This window comes from Bos indicus x Bos taurus, chromosome 3, assembly GCF_003369695.1.
Source record: "Bos indicus x Bos taurus breed Angus x Brahman F1 hybrid chromosome 3, Bos_hybrid_MaternalHap_v2.0, whole genome shotgun sequence".
Classification (NCBI taxonomy): domain Eukaryota; kingdom Metazoa; phylum Chordata; class Mammalia; order Artiodactyla; family Bovidae; genus Bos; species Bos indicus x Bos taurus.
Window position 1 is genome coordinate 29,723,968 of NC_040078.1, and position 26,331 is coordinate 29,750,298.

The 26,331-nt window shown below is 36.0% G+C and overlaps 1 protein-coding gene across 1 annotated transcript in view; it reads left to right on the forward strand.

Annotated features, from left to right (window-relative positions):
• The window catches only part of RSBN1 (round spermatid basic protein 1), a 43,239-nt gene that overhangs the window by 736 nt on the left and 16,172 nt on the right, over nucleotides 1-26,331 (forward strand). The window contains 1 exon segment of the mRNA XM_027536107.1: nucleotides 9,814-10,487. Coding sequence (XP_027391908.1) covers nucleotides 9,814-10,487 — 674 coding nt within the window.

The following is a 26,331-nucleotide window of genomic DNA, read 5'->3' on the forward strand; positions in this document are numbered from 1 at the left end:
GGCTCTATCTGGGTCTCTCTCTGTTTCGATATCCCGCCCCTTTAATCCTGAAAGACGCCTGCCCTCCGCTTACCTCCTGCTGCTCTCTTCCCCTAAGCCCACTGGGGTGGACCCTGGATTTCCATCCGTCGACACCGTCTGACCTACTTGAAGCTTCTTGCTTCGAGGCCGAGCTGTCAGTTTCTAACCCCCTTACCATTCCCCCCTCCCGGAGCCTTTACGTTTGTTTTCAAAATCGCCAGGGTTTCCGCGCCTCGAGATCCTTGGCATGGGATAGTATGTGGGGTATTAAAAACTGTCTGAAGTAAAGGCTTGTCGCTAAAATGTCCCCCCGCCCCGTTTTCCTTGATGGAAAGCTCCACAATATTAACGAGTATGGTTTGGGGCTATTAAGGAGTTTGAATTTTTACCGAGATTAATTAGCTGGACTCACAGGTTGCCTTAGCTTCTGAAAGATGAGATATCAAACACAGTTTATCTTTTTTTTTTTTATGTAGAGGTAAAAATCATTTTTAATTTTCAGGAAAGGGCTTTCTCTCCTCTTCGATCCTGGAAAATAGGACCAGCCGAGCCTCTGAAAAGTGGAAATGTTCAGTAGGCGATAGTAGAGACAAGAATTCCAGTTGCATTTTAATTTACCTGGCACAACAGATTGAGAATGCATTTATTTCCAGTAAACTTACTAAAGTCAAGAATATAATCCAGAAAATGTAGGACTCTACTAAGTGAGTGTGGGTTCTAGAGAAATTAGATTCACAAAAATTGCTGTTACCCTATTCGAAAGTACCTGTAGCATTTATTTTCATTCTCTTTGGTGTGGGGAGAGGGGGGCGGATAAGAATTTTGACTATGCCATGTATTTGTACTTTGTAGGTGATTTTATGTAATTTCTTAGCATTATCTTCTGAAGAGTTTAAAATACTTCTGTGTTCTTAGTACTGGGGCAGTTGAACTAGTCTTTTAGTCTCAGGTTGGGTGAGTTTTGGATTTCTTACACATATTTGGTCTTAACCTAGGGCTAATCGTTTCGTTTTGTGATGGTGCAGTTTGTTGGAAATTATTGCTCAGTAAGTTTTTATTGAATTGAATTAAATTTTTCTTCCTTTGTTGGTATCTAAGTCTTATCCTGAGGAATAGAACTTGTGCCAGATGGACAGGAGTGCCAGTTTCCACCACCAGTATGCAATAATTTTGCTCTGTTGTATTTTTACCTTTATTTTTCACTTTCTTATTTCATGTGTGTATGTATTTTTGTGGGTTTTAATTGTACAGAGCCAGAGGAAATCTTAGAGATCATCCAAATCAAATTTGTATTGTAGAAGAGTGAAAACCCAGGCCTAAAGTAGTGAAGAGACTTTTCTAATCTAGTCACAGTTAATTAGTAACAAGTACCAAAAATTAAAAAAAAAATCATTGGCATAATAGGGAGTAGAACCCAGATCTCCTGAATCCTAGTTCAAGCTTCATCCTAGTTCAGCTGCATGGTGTTGCTTTTTCATATTGCTATTCATTTTTTCCAGTTCTTTGCTTACCTTTTCCCTGTTCTTTGGCATCAGAGTGGCAGTAGCCAGTTCCATTTAGAATTTCTGACTTCGCCTCCTTTTATGGGGGGAAGCAGCAAATGCATGTATAATTCACAGTGTGTGTCTCTGAAAATTGCAGAGGCCGTGTCTAAAAAACAAACAAAAACAAACCTTTAACCCAGTGCTGCCTCCCAGAACTTTTTTCCCGTGATAAAAATGTTTTCCATAAATGTGTTGCCCAGTGTGGTAGCCATTAGTATGTGGCCTTTCAGACAAATCTTGAAGCCTTGGCTCGTGTGACTGAGGAACTGAATTTTTAATTTTATTTCATTCTAATTATTTTTTAATTAAATTGTTCCTTTCAGCTAGTGGCTACCACATTGTACAGTACAGCTCCAAGCATTTGTGGTTTGCCAGTGTGTTGAAGGAAAAGTGGGTTATAGTGAGGTCATTTAAACATTTTAACTTTTTTAAAAATTGAGATATAACTGATATGTAACATTATATTATCTTTAAGTATACAAAGTAATGATTCAGTATTTGTGTACATTGCAAAATGATCACCACAATAACTGTAGTTTAAACAATTTGACTTTTGAATGAGACTTGGTTATGTATTCTGGAGGGAAAGGTTCCCTGGTCAGATACATTGAGGGAAAAAACAATATAATAGCCTTCTAGATACATGACACACACTGACATTTTAAAAGTTCTGAGAATCTTGCAGAAAATAAACTGGTTTAACCTTTGCTTAATCCAGGCTTTTGCACAACACTTTGATGGATACCTTTTGTTTTCCCACTGAATATCTTTATACTTGGTATTGTGATATGCTGGAGGCATGCCTCTGGAATCAATCTGAGTGTAAATCATGGCTCCACCACTTACTGTGTGACTATGGACAAATTATCTTAAGCTACCTCAGTTTCAGTTTTCTTATCTGTAAAATAAGGTTGAGGTATTTCTTTTGTAACCCACTCCAGTGTTCTTGCCTGGAGAATCCCAGGGCCGGGGGAGCCTGGTGGGCTGCCGTCTATGGGGTCGCACAGAGTCCGACAGGACTGAAGCGACTTAGCATAGCATATTTCTTTTGTAAGATTGTTTGTAGCTTAAGTGAGACACTATGTGGAAAGCGTTTAAAACAATGTTTGGCTGTTATTAGATACTGTAAAAGCTGCTTTTTGTTATTTTGTTATGCTTGGTCCTTGAAACAACTCTAAGGTTAATAAGGAGAGTTGCTCGACCCTTGTTATTTATAGAACTATATCTTCCCTTATCCTCAGATTTTCGGGAACTCTTTTAACTTACTTTGAGATAATTATATATTCACAGGAAATGGCAAAAATAATACAGGGAGGTCTTTACCCTACACTAGTTTCCTCCAGAGGTTACATCTTACATAACTATTATATAATATCAACACCAGAAAAATTAACATTGTTACAGTGGTGTGCCTATAATTTTGTGCTGTTTTAACAGTTGTAGATTAGTTTACCACCACTGCAGTCAAGGTACAGGACTATTCCGTCACCACAAAAATCTCCCTTGTGCTCTGTCTTTGTAATATTAGAACTTACTGTGTCTCCTCACCTTCCCCAATCCCTGGAAACCACTAATTTGTTCTCCGTGTCTATACTTTTATCATTCTGAGAATGTTACATAAATGGAATATATAGTGTGCAGTCTTTTGAGATTTTTTTCCATCCAGCATGTCCTTGAGATCTATTCAAGTGGTATGTATCAATAGCTCACTTATTTTCATTGCTGAGTAGTGTTCTATGTTACGGATATCCACAGCTTAACTAGTGACTTGTTGAAGAACATTTTGGTTGTTTCCAGTTTGGTCATTTTGAACAAGGCTTCTGTGAACTTCATGTTCAGGTTTTTGTGTAAACGTGAATTTTCATTTCTTTGTGAATGTAGTTGCTGGCAAATGTATGTTTAGGTTTTGTTTTTTGAAGATATGGCCAAACTATTTCCTGAAATATCTGTACCGTTTTACATTTCCACCAGCAATGTATGAGAGATCTATTTTCTCTACATCCTTGCCAGTATATGGTATTGTTACTATTTTTATTTTACTGTTTTAGTATGTGTAATGATACCTCATCATGGACTGAAATTGAATCTCTCCAATGGCTGGTGATATTTAACATCTTTCCATGCCATCATTTGCTGTCCATATAGTCTCATCAGTAAAATGTGTCTTTATGTCTTCTTCCCATTTTCTAATTTATTATTATTTTTTGGCTTTTTTATTGAGTTTTGAGAATTCATGTATTACAGATTTGTATATACTTTATCAGAATAATGGTTTGCAGATATTTTCTCCCACTCTGTTATTTGTCTTTGCATCCTCTTAACAGTGTCTTTCAGAGAGCAAATATTTTTAATTTTATTTCAATAAATGTATTGATTTTCTTTTATGGATTATGCTTTTGGTGTCACGTCTAAGGTCCCAAGATGTCAGTCCCAAAGATTTTCTTCTGCTGTTTTTCCAAAAGTATTTTTTAAATGTCAACTTTTACATTTGAATCTCTGATCCATTTGTGTAAATTTTGTATAATATGTGTGGTTTAGGTTGAGGTTCATTTTTTTTTGGCCTATGATATCTAATTGCTCCATCACCTTTTGGTGAAAAGACTGTGCTTCCTTCATTGAATTACTTCTGTACCTTTGTCAAAAATCAATTCCACTGCTTATTTTTGTACAACCTATGAGCTGAGAATGTTTTTACATATTAATTGGCTTGAAAAAATATATGACATGTGAAAATCATATGAAATTCAAGTTCAGTGTCTAGAAATAAAATCTTATTGGAACACCACTCTTCTCATTCAGATGTATTGTATACATTCAGAGTTTTTGCACTGTAGTAGTATAGGCAATAGTTGGGACAGACAGTATGACCTGCAGACTTACTTTCTGGCTCTTTGTACAAGTTTGCTGATCTCTGAAGAAGGCCATTCAGCTAAGAGACACGTTTCTACATACCAGCCAAACAGTACTCAATCCAAATTCGTGTATGAGTTAATTATGAATTTTGACTCAGACATTTGTAGTTGCTCAGGCTTCCCAGGCGGCCCTAGTGTAAAGAATCTTTGTAATGCAGGAGGCACAAGGTTCAATCCTTAGGTTGGGAAGATCCCTTGAAGAAAGAAATGGCAACCCACTCCAGTATTCTTGCCTGCAGAATCCCCATGGACAGAGGAGCCTGGGCGGGCTACAGTCCATGGGGTCACAAAGAGTCAGACACGACTGAAAGACTAAGTACAGCCCAGCATAGCACATACAGAGAACTGAGATAAATAGATAATCTCATTTATCAGAGCAATACCTTCAGGGACTGATATATTTCTTTACTTACCTAGAGAGAGAAGAAGAAGCCTTTAAGGACATATTTATATAACCTTAATAATGTTATTTTTGTGATTATGCAGAATTATCATGTAGTGGGCACTCAGTAAAATATTGTTTGACTGTGTGATGCTCCATTTATTGGAGGTTCTTCCAGGCCATCTCAGGTCTGTTGATTGTAGTTAGATAATTTTAATTTTATCATCTAGGGAGAATAGATCTAGGGAGAATAGGGAGAGAGAAGGCAGAAAGAGGAATTTTGGGGTCAGACAGGTAAGAGTTTAAATTTATTTTGTCACCTGTTCCCTTTGTGACTTAAGTAACATGGGCTTCCCAGGTGGCACAGGAAACGCAGGAGAGGTAGGTTTGATCCCCGGGTGGGGAAGATCCCTGAAGAAGAAAATAGCAACCCACTTCAGTATTCTGGCCTGGAAAATTCCATGCACAGAGGAGCCTGGCGGCTACAGTCCATGGGGTCACAGAGTCAAACACGACTGAGCATACACACATGCAGAAGTAACGTATCTTGTTTCAAGTTCTGTTTTCTTCTCTGTAAAAAGAATTTATATATCTCCTTCACTGGTTTGGAGATTGAAATAAACACACATGATCCCTAGCAGACACTTAATAATAGTTTTTTTCCCTCTTTCAGAGATATCTCCCCCTTTTATGTGATTGTCTGTGGCCCACCACTAGCTCTAGTTTTGATATCCCAGAATTATTACCGGTTATTTCAAAGAATGTTATAAAATATTATTATGAAAGTGATAAAGGTGTTGAGAGGACTTACTGTGTGTCAGATACTGTAATGAGGGCTTTATATTCATTGTCTCATTTAATTCTTACATAACTCTGAAATAGATACTAGTATTAACAATGTTTTATGTGGTAAAATGAAAGTTTAAGGAAATTTATGAGCTTTCCCAGAGGTGTTATATATCGAGTATTTGTCATGTTTTGGAACTGTTCTAAATACTTTATATGCTTTGTTTCATTTACTCTGCACACTGATTTTATGAGGAGATACTGTATTTCCTCCTATTTTACCAGTGAGAAACAGGGTATTAATACAAAGACATTAACTTGCAAAGGTAATACTGCTAGGAAGTGTTGGGACAGGGATTCAAATCTAGCCAATCACTTTTAAACACCATAATTAGAGGGGTTGTGGGTAAAACAAGGCAGTGTTATTAAGTGTACAGTGATTACTAACATGATGGCCTTCCAAATCTGCAGTTTTTTGTTTTTCCTTTTGAGTCAGGTTTTTATATGGAGCTGGAAGAACTTTTAATAAGACCAAAGAGTATTTATTTGAGAAAGTTAGCCTTTATTTATTATGATTCAGTTCAGTTCAGTTCAGTTGAGTCGCTCAGTCGTGTCCAACTCTTTGTGACCCCATGAATCGCAGCACACCTTAAAAAATTATAATTGTTTTGCTTTTGCTTATCCACCATCATTTTTAGAAATTGAGGATATTACCTATTTTTCAGTTCTAAGCTATAATTCAAGCATAAGAACGGTGTTGATGAATTTAAATTTTGTAATGTGAAACAAGGTAATTTTTTTTGCATTAATGAAGGCTTTCAATAGTGATGTTAAATAAATGGTACTATTTAATAGTTGATAATATATTAATGGTATTAGCATACATAAGGATTTTATGGATAGTGTCATGTATTAATCTATAGTTATAATGCCCTTCTTTAAAAGACAGCCAGCAATTTATCTCTCAAATGTATATCTTCCTCTGTAGCATTACATACTTCTCTTTAATCTGATGACAATAAATAATAACTTTTCCACTGTAGGGAAATACACTTGAATACGTTCTCTGGAAAACTAAAAACTCTCTACTAGAAATAGAAGGATTGTGAAGACTTTAGACATTGCCCTTTTTAAAAAACTGATATGTAATCGATATATAACATTGTGTAAGTTTAAGGTATACAGCATTGATTTGATATATTTATTGCAAAGACATTGACTTTTAAATAACATTTTTAATGCAAGGCAAGATAACTTTGGTATCATTCTCTAAAAGCAACAGTGACTAACTTCCTGCAATAACTTTTAACAATTTTGTGTATGTATGCTATTCTTAATTAGTTGCTGTCACAATAATACAAAAATAAATTTTATTCGTGAAAATTCATAGTATGATACAGGTAGTCTCAAATTTTTCTATAAATGCAGGCTTTCTTTATATGAGCCTTAGATAAGAATCAAAATTTGAAAAATAGGATTAGTGAGGAGATTGACATTTATTTCATATTTTAAACTTATATGTTTGAAATATGAGATTGCAATCAATTTAAGGCCCTTTTCATCTCCTTGTGCAGTGGTTTTTTTTGAGATGGACTGTGTTGGACTAATTGAATGGTTCTGATATAAATGAGTAGAGACTTGACCATCATAGAAATACCATTGGTAAGCTGGTGGTATAGAAAATGTGTTACAATCAAGGCAGCTTCTTCTTGGTGTTAATTTCAGTGGCAGATCTAGGTCACAATTCATCTTCTGCATACCAAATGCCTCCTCTGAAGCTTAAAATAACAAGACCTATTCAGAGGTATTTTTTCTTTTTATTTTTTTCCTGTGAAATTGCCAAAACATTTAGCAGAGGATAATTAGATGACTATTTTAAAATTGGTCTAACCTTTATATTTAATGGCATTAACATTTGGTTGCTTGGGAGGATTGCCCAAATTACTGATTTGATATATGAGAAAAGTATTAATTTTATTTGGTAAAAAATATAAATTACTAAGTATTATAAGAATTCTCCAAGATTTAGTTATATATTAAAGATGGCCTTTCCTTTTGCAACTTTAAACAATCTAATTACATTATATTTTGATATATGATTTCAGTTTACTCGTAAGTGATAGTTGCAAATGAAAGGTTTTATTTTTGTTAAATTTTTATTTTAATTTTTATTTCTGTTAAACAGAAAGTCATTTGGTATCTGTATACTTCAAAGTCTGACTTGTACATTTAAATATTTTCTTTAGAAAGTTTTTATAACTATTGTAATATCTGATGATTTGGAATGATTTTGTATTAAGTACTGTGATTTGTCATACATTTACATATTATAACAAGTAAATTCTTTACTGTAAAAGCTATTGAACTTGTTCGTCCTAGATCTAGTAGTAGGATTAATTGGAGTATCAGTCTTAACATTGAATTACTGTATCATGTCAGAAATACAGTTTTTGGATGGATAAATTCTATACAATAAATACCACTCCAAGCTTGAAAAGATGGTCAGGACTATACCTGTTATTTAGTCCTGAATATTTCTTTCAGGACTGATTGACTAATTGACTCAATATTTCTTTCAGTATTATTTGCCAACTAGTACATACAGATGCTGTTTTATTTTGGGTTTTATCAACCTGTGATAATCCTTTAAAAATTAAAAGTACTTTTTCAAATTATAAAAGTAATGTACATTTATTGTAGAAATTAGAAAATAAAGATAAGCCAAAAAGAAGAAAGATAAACATTTATAATCCTACCAGCCTAGATAACTGCCATTATTACCTTGGTGTTTATTTCTCAGATATTGTTTTGTGTTGTACATATACAGAATATATATAGATTGGTCATACTTTTTTCTCTTTAGGTCTTTTGCTTCTCTCTAGAATATTTTTCCTTAGAAAATATGCCTAGCTTGTCTTATTACTTAGGGCTCAGCCTAAATGTCACCTTCCAAAGAGAGCTTCCATAGCATCTAGAGTAGCATACTGTTAATTTTCTAGTCCAACTATATAAGGTCTAGGAGAGTAGGGAGGGATAAGATCTGTTTCAGCCAACTCTGTAACTCTAGTGCTTAGAAGGGTTTCTGGCATATAGTGGGTACTTAATAAATGTTTGAATGAATATTTATAAAAATAAGATCAGATTATACATACGTTAGATGCTCTGGAAAGAAAGGTAAGATGTGTATTGCTTACAGTCTAGAGGAAAGGTGGACAATTAATATGGTAAGTTCTATATAATAGAGGAAGTGCAGTATTAAGGCAGCATGTAGTAGAAGGTGTCCAGATTGGGTGGGGACGAGTTGTTAGAGAAGGCTTTCTGGAAGTGTGACAATGTAAGCATTTCATAACCTTGTAATTTGTCAGTTCTTTTCATCTATAATATAATTTATAATGGTTGGGTAGTATTTTATCCAGAGTTTAATGTAAATACCAGAGTTTAAATACCAGAGTTTGTATGTAAGTACCAGAGTTTAATCCATATCCTGTTGTTAGTCATTTAGGGGATTCCCTAAATAACACTGTCATCCATATCTTACATGTCTTTTCTTAGTTATTGTTTTCTTATTTTCTTGAGTAATTTTTACTTGGGGTGGAGTTTATGAGACCAAGAATTATAAATATTTTCAGGGCTTTGTACATATTCATTTTGGGGATACTGAATTGCCCTCCATGAGAGTTGTACCAATTTATATTTCTAGTAACAATATATAAGACTGCCACCCCCCAAACTTGCCAATTTGTTAGGCAAAATGATGATGTTACAGCTTAATTTGTTCTTGTTTGCTTCGCCTGTATGTATCGTACTAGTTTTATAGACAAACAGCAAATTATGGCAAGCTTTAATTTAGATTTTACAGTTTCTGAGTAGATACTCCATACAGTATGGTATATGTGAAATTATTCAGATATTTATCTTTAGTTATCTTTCGTTTTGATTATAAATCATATTAGGTTATATGCTTACCTTTGCATTATTTAGCAAAGTCTTCAATCCAGAATATTTTTATATTTTAAGATCTTTGTCTCATTTTATAAACATGTAAATTATAATGACAAATTCGGGAGAAACTGAAAACAGACTATTTAATTTCAGATTGCATACCTTAAGAAGCTTGTATGTTGACACTAGGCCTAGTAACTAACTTCTTTTTAATTATTGTGGCCAGAAACACCAGATGAAAATGGTAAAACCCAGAGAGCTGATGATTTTGTCTTGAAGAAAATAAAGAAGAAAAAGAAAAAGAAACACCGAGAAGATATGCGAGGAAGACGCCTTAAAATGTACAATAAGGAAGTACAAACCATCTGTGCTGGCCTGACCCGCATCAGTAAGGAAATCCTCACCCAAGGACAAATAAATAGCACTTCAGGAGTTAATAAGGAGTCCTTCAGGTATCTGAAAGATGAACAGCTGTGTCGATTAAATTTGGGCATGCAAGAATATCGGGTACCCCAAGGAGTACAAACACCTTTTATGACTCACCAGGAACATTCTATTCGTAGAAATTTCTTAAAAACAGGTACTAAATTTAGCAACTTTATTCATGAGGAACACCAGTCCAATGGTGGTGCTCTTGTCCTTCACGCTTACATGGATGAACTCTCATTTTTGTCTCCAATGGAGATGGAGAGATTTTCTGAGGAGTTTCTTGCTTTGACATTCAGTGAAAACGAGAAAAATGCTGCTTACTATGCTTTAGCAATAGTGCATGGAGCGGCTGCTTATCTCCCAGACTTCTTGGACTACTTTGCTTTTAATTTCCCCAACACTCCAGTGAAAATGGAAATTCTGGGCAAGAAAGATATTGAAACAACCACCATTTCAAATTTTCACACTCAGGTAAGGTAAAAATCATTGTTAAATTATTTAGTAGATACAGGTTACAGTACCTCAGAAGTATTAACTTCATTCTGTTTTATAGCACATAACGGCACACTTTTGATTACAATTCACGGTGGTAGAGGTGGTTCAGATTGTTTATAACTCTAGTTAAAAAATCTTAACTGCTGAAATGCTTTGGGGTGTGGCTTGTTACTTGCTTGGTCTAAGAAATGCTTTATACCTGTTTTACGTCATTTTTTGTGGAACAAATTTTTATGGGAAACCAGCTTGAAAACCAACCCAGTTTTTTGTAAATTGGGTAATATTAGTGTGGATGATGTGATTTAGATCTGGTAGCCTCAGAGTGACTAGTTAAGACTTACCTTTTATGTCATGATAAAACACGTGAAGGCCTTGGCCTACTTGTCAGGTTTTTGCTGTTTTTGTTTCTCTTCTTTCAGTAACTTGTTGGCAGTCTATCCCAGAAACATACCCCATTTATGTGACTTGGAAGTGTCACTAGGAAGACCGCCATAGCCTCTGCTCCTTCTGCCTATGCATTATAGTAGGTAAAGACATTTTCTGAAGCCTTGCTTGGGCAGCTAGGCTTAAGTCAGCAGGGAAACCTCTCCTTCCTAACCAGTGGTTTTTAACCAAACATTTTTTCAGTGAAGTTATTTTAGGGCATAAAAAGAAGTTGATAATGTGTCCTAGTTTTGTTCTTGCTTGCTTTTTTCATAAGGATTCTAAACATGAATGGTCAGCTATAATTTGTATTATATAAATTCTACACTAGTTTAGTGGAGACTTTCACTTTTTAGAGATTTATGATTATATAACCTGTTTTTTCAGGTTATCTAATAATTTGCTGCCATTCTTTTCCTTAAGGTTTTTTTTAAGTAAATAGATTTGCATCACAAGACTCTCAGCCACCTGCATTATAGTGGTTTCAAGCCACTTAGATTTATATGAAACCTTCTCTGACTTGAATCTTTTTAGTGATTCTTACCATCCTTGCCTCCAATGAGGGGAGTATCCAGTTTAGATTTATGAGCTTCAGAATTTCTCTAATTGAAGTTCTCTCTACAGTAGAGAGAGCAGGAGCAGCCAATCTGGAGAGGTCGCAAGATGGGGCTGCCCAAGATGTTGGAACACGATGTGCAATAAAGGGCTTCGTCTTGGATTTTGGCCTTATTACCACAATCAGGTACCGAAGTGCTGACTTTTGTAGTAGATTTTCTTTTTTCTTTTTATTTTTTTTTAAAAGGAGTTTTGCCCTTTGAAGGTTAAGGAATCCTATTTTTATAAATATTGGAAAAGGGACTGAAAATAATTCTCTTAAATATAGTTCTTAATCCTCCTAAGTCCCTATTTAACAAAGAAGGATATTGCTGAGAGCAGAATTATTGTTCTCTATCAATTTTTTCATTTAGAAAAATGCAGCAAATTTTCTATTGTAGTTGACAGACCAGCAGACATATCTGAGAAATAAGCCAGAAACTTGGGGGTGGGGGGAATATCTTGGTTTTCTAATGGTGATTTTTTTAACTTTCATATTAGCTAGTCTCTAGTGGATCAAGCTTATATGTCAATAGACAGTACCCAGTCTAAATAATTAATAGAATAAAATATCTCTAAATATTCCCTGCTGATTTTTGTCCTCCAACTAATTTTTTTTTAATGGAGCTGAAATTTAAATGACTGTACCAACAACTTACCTTGAGATTTGCTTTGAGATTTATAAAGTAGCCACTTTTTAAGAACATAACAAATATTATTCGTCATTTCAATCACCTAAGGATATTGAGGGCTGTTAAGTAAGTCTTGTGTTCCAGTGATCCTGGCACTTAATTTTATTTATGAATTTCAGTCATTGGAGAGACATGAGGTGTGGGTATGGGAGATTATCATAGCCCGTCAAACTATGAATTTGCAGCTAAAATTTTTGGCAGTTGGGATGGAACCTCACATAGTAGTTCAGATTTGTTTAGCATTTTGGGGTTTATAGCAGTGCTTTCATGTTCATATCTTACTATTTGAAATAATCTGTCGTGGGGTAGGTAAGCAGTTTTATCTTTTTCATGGAAGAAACTGAGGCTTGGAGATGTTCATTGTTGTAACAAGGTCATGTAGCTAGTTAAGTAGAAATACTGGTCAGGGGATTCCCTGGTGGCCAAGTGGTTAGGACTTGGTGCTTTCACTGCTGAGGGCCCATGTTCAATCTCTGGCTAGGGAACGAAGATCCCATAAGCCATGCAACATGCCTCCCTCTCCCCTCCAGAAAGAAACAGTGTGCAAACCTATGCCACGGGAATGACAGATGCATTGTTTTACCAATTCTCCTTCCCTCACTGATGAAACTAGTGCTTTTATTTGTCTAAATATTGTGGTTAGTGAAATTAAAATATCTCACTTTAATACAGTGTTCAGAAAACTATTGTAATGTTTTTCAAAATTCTGTGTTTTGTTAAGCCTTATGAATTTCTGTTAAAAATAAAGCGAAGTAAATTTTTTATTACCTTAGAGATACAGTTAATGGAAGTTATTTATAGTTTAAATATGTAGCCATGATAATTATTCATGACTATATTTCAAGACAGTTTATTCAGCAAACAGTTGTTGAGAACTTACCATGTACTGCACAGTCTGTTCTTAAAAGGACTAAGTGATGAGCTCAATCCTAGTGGAAGAGATGAATAAACTAGCAATTATAATACAGTTTTAAGTATTAGAAGAGACGTAATGCATAGGCAAAACCCTGTAATAGAGGGAGCACAGTTTGTGGTGTTACCTGACTCAGACTTAAAGTGATTAGAAAAGGCATTTTAAAGCATATGCTTGAATAGAGTCTTGAAAGAAGATTACTTAGCGTAATAAGGTCATCTTAAGCATAGTGAATAATGAATAATAGCCTGTGCAAACATGGAGGGATTAGAGAATGGGGCGCTTTCAGGAAGCTGCAAATAACTTGACATGCATAGTAAGAGTACATGCTGACTGTTAAGGGCAGTTAACACTGGAGAGAGAGACAGAAATCAGTTGTGAAGAGCTTCGTATGATGTGCTTAAAAAAAGTACTTTTTTCCGAAGGAAATGGGGAATCATTGGTGAGTTTTAATAGCAGAGTGCTATCAAGTTATGTTTGCAAAGATTGCACTGTATTGTGAAGGGTGAAATAGAGGAAAATGAGAGTGAAAGCGAGAAGACTGGTTAGATTACTGTGGTAACTAGAGTGGAAATGATCCATGTCCAAACTGATACTGACATTAGAGAGGAAGAAATGAAATTTGAGAAATAATTAGAAGATGGGATTAATTGCACTTGGTGAGGGAGGAGAATGGAGTATTAAAATGCGGTTTGGACAAATGAGCGGACTGTGGTGACAAAGTCAATACAGGATTGAAAAAGTTGGTTTCTAGGTGTTGAGTTTAATTTGAGATATTTTATGTTGAGGTGCTTGTGAGGACAAAAAGAAATTTCTCTCTGTTAGATAGTAAGATATATGGATCTTAGACGGGGAGACATATCTAGACCTAAGATACAGAAGTTGGACCATTAGCATATATAGATGATCCAGGGACAGCATTAGAAATGGAAGAGATGAAGCTGTGAATGGAATTCTTTGATGCACCAACATGTATTAGGAACACGGGAAGAATTCAAAAAGAAAGAGAGGTAGAAGGAAGGTTACAGTACAACTTTTATAGGTTTTAAGAATTGATGAAGGGCTTAAATATCATCCATATTAGGAGTCAAGTAAGATAAGGACAGAAAAGTGTTAGGTTGCTTAATTAGGAATTTAATTGGAAATATTATTTAGACCAATGCTTTGCAAACAATGGCCATTTAAATAGTGTAAATTATGCTTTTTTTTTAAAGAAGCTTGGTACTTGCTCTGTGAATAAATTTGGCACCACCAGGGAGCTTGCTAGAAATGTAGACTCTCAGGTCCCTACCCAGGTCTTGAGTCAGAATCTGCATTTTAACAAGATCCTCAGGTTATTCATATACATATTAAGGTTTGAGAAGTACTACTTTAGAACTTACTGGCTCTGGCTGGAGAAAGTAAAATTCAAATGTAGGTTTTATTATGTGCAAGAAAAATTATAGCTTCTGTTACTTTCATGTATTTAAATTAGTGTGGTAGGCAAGCTAGGATGCACATGGAAGTGCTTGTTTCCTTTACGGTTCAAAAAAAAGTCAAATGTTTTAACCCCGAAGGAGGTAAGTTCATGATAAATATCAGTTGAAGCTGATTCTCAAATTTGATTACTTATCTGTTAGAAGTTGATAACAGGATAATTTTGTAAAGTTGAGTTTCCAATCTAAAATACTACACATATATTGATAATACGGTATTTTTATAATTCTGTGGATTATTCAGGTCAAATTAAGTTTTAAATAATCATTGGCTAAATAACAGTTTTGACCAAAAGTTTGTGTTTGTGAAATCTTTTGGTCAGTTAATGGAGAAAAATTAGTGTTCACTTGGAAATGTATTTTCTTCTTAAAAAACTATGGAATATATATAATTTATGATTTTTTGATTGGATGTTATTTCTTATAATTATTAGCTACTTGGAAACTTTTTTTTTATGGTTTCGACTTTGAAGTGTGATAGTTCTGCAATAAGTATGGGAACCAGGATCCCACTTGCCACAGGGCAACTGATTCTGAGAGCTGCAACTAGAGAAGACTGAGCAGCACAAAGAGCCTGCATGCCACAGCTAAGACCCAAGGCAGCCACATAAATAAATAAATATTTTAAAAAAGAGAGCATAGAACTAGAAGAGTGCTTTGTAGCTTGGTAAATAACTGAGAAACTCTTAAAGAACTACAGTGTGTTACATAAAAGAAGAAATATTTTAGTTAACTGACTTTATAAAACAGCATAAAAATGGTAGACTTGTTTTTTTTTTCTCTCATTCTAAGTACAGCTTACAATAGACTCGTTTTGACTCATGCTGCTTTTTTACTGTATGTTTTAAAGTGGGAGTGCCTTTCTATTCACAGGTCACAAGGTTAGGAAGATTGCTGGCTAGCTTTTTCCTTTCTGTTTTTTTTAAACAATCAGCTCGAAAAGGCTTCTTCCTGAAAGATGAGTTCTATGCAGTAATTATTATCCTACCACCCCTCACCACCTCCCCCCCACTTCTCCTCCCCTCGGGGTTTTTCCATATTGTGTATTTCTAGCTTGGTGTTCTACTAGGTTTTTCTTTTTTAAAAAGAAGTTGTTTTGTTTTATTCTTCTAGAGCAGTTTTGACAGCAAAATTGAGAGGAAGGTATGGAAATTTCCTATATACTCCCAGTCCCCACATATGCATTAGTTCCTCCCATTATCAGCATAGCCCACCTCCCCACCGCCTCGCCCCCAGCCCCCTGTTCTCCCTGCCAGAGTGATAAATTTAATTGCTGAATCTACACTGATAACATCGTAATCGTCCAAGGTTCATAGTTTATATTACACTTCACTCCTGGTATTGTACAGTCTCTGGGTTTGGGCTAACATATAATGATATATGTTCATCATTAGGGTAACATACAGAGAATTTTCAAACTGCCCGAAAAATCGTCTGTGCTGTGCCTGATTCTTCCCTTTCTCCCCTTCTAACCGCTGCCAACCACTGATCTTTTTTAGTGTTTCCATGGTTTCAACTTTAAAAGAATGTCATATAGTTAGAATCATATAATGTGTAGCCTTTTCAGATTGGCTTCTTCCACTTAGTAAAATATACATTTACGCTTCTTCTGTGGCTTTTCATGGGTTAATATGTGTGCTTAGTCGCTCAGTTGTGTCTGACTCTTTGCAACCCCATGGACTGTAGCCCACCAGGCTCCTCTGTCCATGGGGATTCTCCAGGCAAGAATACTGGAGTGGGTTGCTATGCCCTTTTCCAGGAGATCTTCCCAACCCAGGGATTGAACCCAGGTCTCCCACGTTGAGGGCACATTCTTTACCATCTGAGCCACCAGGGAAGCCTGCTTGATAGCTCATTGATAGCCAGTGTGATAGCTCATCATGATTTGATCAGTTCAGTTGCTTATTCATGTCTAACTCTTTGCAACCCCATGGACTGCAGCTCACCAGGCTTCCCTGTCCATCATCAACTTCTGGAGCTTTGCTCAAACTCATGTCCATCGAGTCAGTGATGCCATCCAACCATCTCATCCTCTGTCATCTCCTTCTCCTGCTTTCAGTCTTTCCCAGCATTAGGGTCTTTTCCAATAAGTCAGTTCTTCCCATCAGGTGGCCAAAGTATTGGAGCTTCAGCTTCAGCATCAGTCCTTCCAATGGATATTCAAGGTTGATTTCCTTTACAATTGACTGGTTTGATCTCCTTGTAGTCCAAGGAACTCTCAAGAGTCTTCTCCAACACCACAGTTCAAAAACATAAATTCTTTGGCGCTCAGCTTTCTATATGGTCCAAGTCTTACAACCATACATGACTACTGGAAACTATAGCTTTGACTTGTCAGACCTTCGTCGGCAAAGTAATGTCTCTGCTTTTTAATATGCTGTCTAGGTTGGTCATAGCTTTTCTTGCAAGGAGCAAGCGTCTTTTAATTTCATGGCTGCAATCACCATCTGCAGTGATTTTGGAGCCCAAATAAAGTCTATCACTGTTTCTGTTGTTTCCCCATCTCTTTGCCATGAAGTGATGGGACCGGATGCCACGATTTTAGTTTTTTGAATGTTGAGTTTTAAGCCAGCTTTTTCACTGTCCTCTTTCACTTTCATCAAGAGGCTCTTCAGTTCCTCTTTGCTTTCTGCCATAAGGATGGTGTCGTATGCATATCTGAGGTTATTGGTATTTCCCCCTGCAATTTTGATTCCAGCTTGTGCTTCATCCAGCCCGGCATTTCACATGATGTACTTTCCTTTTTTTTAGGACTAAATATTAATAATATTTCATTGCCTGGATGTATTACAGTTTATTTATCCATTCATTTATTAAAGGACTTGTTGGTTACTTCCAGGTTTTGGCTCTTATGAGTAAAGCTACTGTCTTCTAATTTTTAACTGATCTATGGCTATCCTTATTACAAGGTGTATTATTGGGGAGCACAGCTGAAGGTTATTTAACACTCAGTTGATACAGGGTAACTTTATAAAGTTTATGATCTAAAGGACTACATATGTATTGACATAGGCAATATATATTGCAAAATATATTCAAATATAATTGTTTCAACTTTTATAGGTAGTATAAATACATTTAAAAATTTAATGCATCCAAAGCTAACTACCATTTTCTCATGGGCATTACCCTCCTATGTACAGACTATCCTCCCCTACTTGCTTTGCCTTCTGATTTTACTAGAGGGTGAGTTTTCCCTGTTTGGCATTATGTCTCTTGCTTCCGTAGCAGCCTTATTTTTTCCTGTTCTTTGTTCTCTACATACCTCCCTCCAGTTCTCATTATACTTGCTTCTTCCTTCCCATCACATACTTTGGGAAGTGGTAGAACTCAATTTGTTCTTTGCTCTCAAGTACCATTTCCAGGCCAGAGTTTCTCAAACATGCCAGATCCTAAGAATAATCTGGGCTTGCTAGTTCCAGACACATATTTAGAATCTCATGTTCCACTCCTGGAATTTCTGATTCATTCTGTCTAGAGTGAGACCTGAGATAAATACTCAAGTGATTTGATTCTTGTGATCAGGCAAGTGTAAGAAACACTAAACAACTTCATAATTCCAAACAGAAACTCTATACCTACTTCCCTAGGATCTTTACTCATTTCCATCCCACCTTTCCCCCTTCCATTGCTCTGTAAAGAAAATTGCACATTATTTTAAGTGAATTCCTGCTTTATATGGTTCCTTCATTTTAATTAAAGGAATATTTTTATTCTCCCAAGAAGTCAGTCTTTATGAGATTTATTTCAGTATTTATCGTCTAATGTTTTGCTATGCATGTATGCACATATAAACAATGTTATGTAACAATTTTGTGTGATTTAACACTAAGTCATAAATGGCATGTATCATTCTACACATTGCTTTGGTTCAACATTGCTTTTTTTAAATTTCAACATTGCTTTTTAGAATTACATTGATACATGTAATTCAGATTCATTTATTTTAACCACTGTGTGTGTGTATGTGTGACTCTATCAATTTATTTTCTTGTTTTTGAGCATTTAGCATGTTTGCAGTTTTGTAATACTATTGTGTTGGATTAAGAATATATTTGGAGATTTATCCTGAGGTGTATATATCTTGTATACATCCCACGTATCCTGTACACGTATATAGTGGGATTTCTGTTTGCCTTTTTCTTCTCTTCTGGGAGTCTGTGACTATTTTGTTGCCTTAATTCAGTGACTCAGATATCTGAAAAGTCTTTCTTCTACCATTACATTTGATTGGTAGTTCAGGTAGATGTGAAATTCTAGGTTGGAGATCATTTATCTGCAGATTTATAAAGATGTTGCTCCAGTATCTTTAAGCTTTGAGTGTTGCTACTGAGAAATCCAAAGTCAAGGTGTCCTGTTTTTTCTCTGGAAGCTTTCAAAACCTCCTTCCTAAAAAATTTCAAAACACTGAGAATAATGTGCCTTGAGATGGGTCTCTTTTTGCTTTTTAAAATGTTTAATTTATGAAATAAATGATAAACAGGTATAAAGAATAATAAGCACATGTATTCTCACCACTTTGTAGTTGAAGGCCACCTCCAACCCCTATGGTTTTTCTCAGGTCTCACTGGTATGAGTCTTTTGTTGTTGTTCACTCTGATGAACATTTAGGTTTTTTCAGTGTGGGAATGATCCTTCTGTTCTTCTGTTACTTCTTTGTTAATTTCCTTACCTCAGTTTTCCTGTCCTTCTGAAACTTTTATGAGTTGGATTGAACCTCCAATTTTCTTATCGATCCTTTTATTTTTCTTTGTCTTTTTATTCTACTTTTTGGGGAGATTTAACTATCTTCTTTTTCTCCTGTTGGTTTATTTCAGCTGTACTACTTTGTATTTAAGAGCTTGTTCTTGTTTTTTGCTTTTTTTCTTCTTTTAAAAAAATAACTTTCCTTTAAAAAAATAACTTTCATGAATGCAGTATCATCTTTCATCTCTCTGATGGTATTAATTATACTTGTTTTGAAATTTCTTTTATCTCTAAGTTGTCTGTTTCATCAAGTTTCTTTTTGTTTGTCTTAATTTTCTGTTAATGTTAGATATTTTCTTCAAAGGTCTGGTCATCTGTTTATATTTAAATATGAATCAGTACAAAACTGATAAGAAACTCATCAACTTGTAGATGGGACTTAGCATTTGATGATGACTGGGTAAGGACTCTGGCCATGTCATTATCAGAAAACTCCAGATATTAGCATTTCGAGATCTTTTCTTTGGGGCTTTTAATTTTTACAGCTAAGAATCTACCACATTTTTGCTAGAGGAGTAGAGTAACTTGTACCCCTATCTGCTAGAATTCTTGGAACTGAACTATGGAAATAGGTAGGTGATTCATTGTTAAACTATATGGAATTTTAATTCTGTCTTTTCAGTATACAGGGTTTCTTTCACACTTTCACAGTTGTACCTGGTAGTTTTGTTTCTATAGCCTCTTGTCCATTTTCTCCACAAATATAGATAGAATAAGGAAAAGGATTAGATGTGGGAGGTGGAAGGTAAGTACGTGGAGGGGTCTGAATGACTTGTAAACAGATTTTAAACCCATCTTCATTGTTTTAGTTCTGTGCTTTGTTTCCCATCTTCTGTGGTATTTAGCCTTTCCATGAGTTTGTAGCACAAACTTGCTTTTGAGGTATCTTCTGTACTCAGTGTTCAAAGTTCTCAGTTTGCTGATTCTATACATTTTTTACCTTCAGAATATGTTTTGATAGCTTGTATCTATCATTTTCACTTCTGTTTGAGCTTCTGGAATTTATAGCCTTTCTGTTTTACTCTCAATTGAGTGGGGTTTTGATAAGGAATAAAAATAAATCATATGTTCAGTCTACCTTAACTAGCAGCCTTCTTTACCTTTTCACTACTCTGCATTAGTATTAAAGCATCACACAAAAGAAGACGTAAATGGAAAGATATATCACATTCTTGGATTGAGAAGAATCAACATCAAATGATGATTCCCCTAAATTGTAAATCAAACATAATCCCAATAAGAACCCCAGTAATTGTTTTTTTCTGGGACAATTTTGACTTGGAAATTTATGTGAAAAAATAGATAGGAACTTTGAAAAAGAAAAGCAGTGATGGAGGAGTGCCTTATCAGATACCAATATGTTTTAAAGATTTAATTATTAAATAAGCATAGACTAGTTTGTGAACATTGTTCAGTGAAACAGAAAAGTCCAGAAATAGACCCAAATACGTATAGACATGTGATATATAAAAATGGTAGCATCTGAAGTCATTGGTGACAGAGATGGTAGTGCTGGGACAGCAGGGTGTCTAGAGTGTATATTAGTATTGGTATCACTGTGTACCATGAAAGAACTGTGTGCCAGTTCTTTCATAACTTTGGAGTGGCAAAGGTCTTTTTAACTATGACCAAAACAAAACCAAACATCACATAAACAAGGTCAAAAGACAAATTTGTATCACCGACAGAAGATTAACCTTTCTAAACTATAAAGAGCTCTAGAAATACTACCAGATAAGAGAAATACTAGCAACACAGTATAAAAATAAGCATTCCAAATGGACACTTAACAGAAAAAGAAATACAAATGGCCCTTTAATCCTGTTATCTGAAAAGGCATGCAACTTCATTCCTAAGAAAATGAAATTAAAACTACTAAAATGCCAGTTTTAACTTATTAGTGAAAATCCAGAAGTTTTTTAATATCCTCTTAATGGAGTAGTGGGGCAACTTGTACTTTCTTATATAGCTGCTGAAAGCTTATACACCCTATTGAGGGTTGCTTAGTCTTCCCATCCTATTTCTCCCTGATCCTGTGTCCTTCTCTAACCACAAACCATTCTTATTTTCACAGTCAAACTTCTTGAAAGAATTGTCTGCATTTGCTGTCTCCATTTCCTTATATCTCCACATCAGTTTGGTTTCTGGCCTCATAATTAATTTCCCTGAAACATCTCTTGCTAAGGTCACCAGTCAGCATTTTTCATCTTCATCTTCCTAGAAGTCTCAGCAGCATTTTGATCAAATTCCTTGAGGTATTTTCTTACTTTGATTTTCATAATACTGTGCTCTCTCGGTTTTTTTCACACCTCTCTGACCACTTGACAACTCCTGTAAGTTGTTTTTTTGCCGACTTTTCTTTCCCCTTTGTGTTTTTTAATTTGGAGCTTTCTAAGATGCTTGCTCTTTGAACTCTTATTTTCTCTAGTCAGGTCTCTTTTAAAACTAAGTTAACAAGTTACCACAAAACATAGTGCCTAAGTGTTACTGAAAGGAGTTTGTGTGGGGGGTGGAGGGGCAGTGTCCTGCTACTCACTGCTCAAAAGCCAATAAGCAGGCCAGGTTGCTGGAAAGGAAAAGTGAAAGTGGAGTCTCTCAGTCATGTGCGACTCTTTGCAACCCCATGGACTGTAGCCCACTAGGCTGTTTGGTCCATGGAATTCTCCAGGCAAGAATACTGGAGTGGATTGCCATTTCCTTCTCCAAGGGATCTTCCCAGCCCAGGGATTGAACCTGGTTTTCCCACATTGTGGGCAGGTGGAAAGGAAAGTTTCCATTATTTCAGGTGACAGCAACTGGGGTTGTGGGGGTGGGGTGGGGTGTGGTGAGAGTACAGACATCTGTCCAAAGGCTGACTTCCCCAACCCTGACAAGCAGGGAGTTGAGAGCATTTATAGACGGTGTAGGGGGGCGGGGGGTGCGGTCTCCATGCAGAAATAGCACAGTCATCTCTAACAGTCATCTTCAAATTGGTCATCAGTGGTCTGACTAGCATCATCATGATGGTTTTAGGTACAGTTAATCTTCAGTTCAGGGTGGACTTATTTCTTTGCAGTCAATTCTTGGAATTGTGGCAGCTCAGGTTCTTGTTTCAGTCTGGTCATCATGTAGTTAACTTTTCCATCCGGAGGTTTTAGTATCTACAAGACAGCTCACAGGATATGGCTCAGAATATTATCTATAGCCCTTGAGAAACAGCTAAAAGTCCTTGATTGTGGTTAATGACTACATTATTATTATTTAGTCTCCTCTGACTGTTTTCCTTTGTTCCCACATTTCTCACTTCTCTGATTAAACTTATTCTTGACTGAAGTTTTCCAAGGCAAAAGGCAGGCATAGGACATGGTGGGTGGCAAGGACCATATGGTCCTGCTCCATTTCACTAAGACAATATAAATTTAGTCTCTTACAGTTCTGAAGGGTCTGAAGAATCTTTTTCTTAAAATCTGCTTGTTTTTTGTTTGCCTTTTATTTTTTTCGCTTAGTGGCCATGTGTATTTCCTGGCTTGTGAGTCCCTTCCTCCATCTTCAGAGTACATCAGTCCAGTCTCAGCGTCTATCATCACATCACCTTCTCTTTGTCAGATCCCCTCTGATTCCTTCTTTTGACACCCATGATTACAGTTAGGGCTCACCTGGATAACCCAGACTATCTCCCCATCTCCAAAGTCTTAATTCATTCACAGCTGCCAAGTCCTTTTGCCATGTAAGATAACAGTCACAGGTTCTAGGGATTAAGACCTTGAGAGTCTTTAGAAGAGTTGTTCTTCAGCTCATCTTGTCCCCAGCTGAAGGTATCACCTCCCCACCCAAACCTGGTCCTCTCCTCTGGTAGAAAGAGTGGTTTCTCTGGTTGCCAGGGGCAGAACCTGTAAGACATTCTTGACAGTCCTTTCTCTTCTCTATTATATCTGATCTTTCCCCAAGACCTCACAGTTTTATCATTATTTTTCAAGTTTTTAAAACATCAACTCCACTGCTGAAAGCTTAGTCTGTTGTTTCTTGTTTGGACTATTCCAGAAACCTCCTAATTAGTCTCTTCTCTTTCACTGTCCCTTTGACAAAACCAAACCAAACCCCAAGCCCCCTACCCTGCTAAAAAAAGGCAAACCTGATAACTTTCTTTTCCTTTTACTTTAGTGACTTCCCAAATTCTAAATGTGGCCTTCAAGGATTTCTATAATCCAACTACAGTTCATTTCTCCAGTCTCATCTTTATTTTTCTCTTTTGTTTTCTATTTAGCACCATTAGCTTTCTTTTAGACCCTAGAAAGAGTGATGCTTAAGGATTTTGTTTCCTTTAAACTTGTTATGTGTGTTTAGTCGCTCAGCTGTGTCCGACTCTTTGAAACCCTATGGACTGTAGCCTGCCAGGCTCCTCTGTTCATGGGGATTCTCTAGGCAAGAATACTGGAGTGGGTTGCCATGCCCTCTTCCAGGGGATCTTCCCAACCCAGGGATCAAACCCAGCTCTCCCACATTGCAGGCAGGTCTTTACCCTCTGAGCCACCAAGGAAGCCCAAGAATACTAGAGTGGGTAGGCTATCCCTTCTCCAGGGGAACTTCCCAACCCAGGAATTGAACCATGGTGTCCTTTGTTGCAGGCAGATCTTTACGGCTGAAGTACCCGGGAAGCTCTTAAACTTGTTCTATAGAGTTTAATTCATTGTTATTTTTGAGGAACAGTTTATTCCCTAGATCAGGATCCCATGTTCTCCTTCATAGTGTCCTAAAAGTGCCTGAAGACTTGTCACACTTTATAGTTAAATATTTGTTTAGTGTCTGCCTCTTTCTACTAGACTGTAAGTTTACAGGGACTAGTTAAAGGTCTGGTTTGCTGTATCTGTATTTAGGACAGTTTCTGTGTATAATATATGGTAAACTTTGATTAAATGAATGATACTGGCCTTCCTGTAATCCTTGTGCTTTATTTAAGGTTATGTAAGGCTACTTGTGAGAAGATTCCAAGTTTTTGAAGATTACTGTGTCCCCACTTTCATAATTTCAAGTCATATACTTCTGAAATATTTTTAATTTCATCATTCTTCCAATTTTCTGATTTCCAAGTCACTAATCATCTTAGTTGTTCTCTTTTGAGTGTGCTTTTGTAATAGCCTTTTTTTTTTTTTTTAGCCCAGAGCAGGAGATAATACTCCAGATGTCATCTGTGCAATATGAAGTATTACCTCCTTTAGTACAAAGTGTACATATGGTATAGGCTAAACCACCATAACAAAGAGATCGCACATATAGTAGCTAGAACAAAATAAATTTCTCTCTTAAATAACAAGTCCAGAGGTAAAGCAGCTCTGTCCCATCTGATGTCATCTTGGATTCTACTTTTGTTCTATCTTTGGTTTTTCCATTTCCTCTGACTTTGTCATGTGCATGGTTGAACTTGGCCCTCAAAAGAAAAAAGAGGAAGTGGAAAGCAGGCAGCTTATATATGGTCTGGAAATTGCGTATGTAACTTATGCTAACATTTTGGCCAGAATTTAGTCACACTTAGCTGCCAAGCAGCTCTATGCCCAAGAAGTTTTGTAAGAAAAAAAAAAGAATAGTTACTGGGCGATAATTAGTAATTTGCTTGTTTGGCATTAGGTCACAGTTAGTACATGTTGAATTTGTGGCCATAAATATTGTCAGTCTTCTAACTTGTGCTGTTAATTTTTAAAATACATTATAAACATTAGCATTTGTTAAATTATTATATATAAACAGTAGATACTGTTAAACAGCTCTACTACTACCACCTTTTGGGGGGGCCAGAGTTTAATGGCTGATTATTTCTAGACTCAGTAAGCATAAATTCAACAATTTCTCCTCTTCAGGTTTACTTTCTTCTCTTTCCAGAATAGGAGAGGATGTTTTATATTACTACATGTCACATATTAATTATTCTAGGTGTTTGCCTTTTTACGTTGTCTTCAAGCTCAGTGCTGTTGAATTTAGTGGTACTTAAATTAGGTAATCATGGAGTACTGTATAAAAATGTTAATTCAGTTTCACTTTGTGTGTAAAATTTAAAGCAATGTGATTTCAGATTTTTAATGCATTAAAAGTTGTATAATCTCAAAGCCAGCAGGCCACAGAAGTTGATGAAAACTACCACATGGCTGTGTACTTCTTCAAGGTTAAGTTATGTGAGATTTAAATGGTGATTCATCTTTGGGAGACTTACCATGTAGTTTGAAAGCCGTTGCTGGAAGGAATTTCTGATAATTGGGAATAGCTGGAGGAGGTATTTGGAAGAGACTGATAATTCTTTTATTAACCCTGAAAGCATATGGTTCCTAGAGCTGGTATCAATACCAAAGTTAAATCTGCTTTAGTTGTTTAGGGTGCTTGGCTTAGAAAGGTTAGAATAATGCTTGCTTAGAAAAACTTCTTTACCTCTATATCACATAATATATCCTTTTCCCCAGACTGCCTCCCGTGACTTTTAATAGCATGATGATCATACAGACAAATGGAATGTAATTCATACAAATATATGCAAGGTAATTCTGGTCTGGGATCACCTAAGGAGATCTGGGGGGAAAGATTCATAAGGAATTAAGAAATGACTGCTATTTAATAACAAGATCTCAGACCTTGTGTGTGTGTGTGTGTGTGTGTGGAATGACATTAAATTGTCTATAGAAAAAAAAAGCAGTGGGATGATTCTGAAAACACTGCTAAAAAACTAGCAGTAAAGAACTGTAAGAAATACTAGAAGGTCCTTTATTCTTTCTGTTAAGCAAAATAGGTGGTTTTTGAAACAGTAACAATTGTCTTTAAAAAAAAATTTTGACTGTTCAATAGAGACCTACCTTTTAAAAGTATAATTATATATTAGGCTTCTCAACTTAATCTGCATCTTACATAAGGTAGAAAATGCTAGGTTACTGAACCAAGGTGAAATGCTGGTTAGAATCTAGTGTTTAAGTCATCTGTATGTACAGGATCTGTCTCTCCATTTGAGAAACAGTTCATTC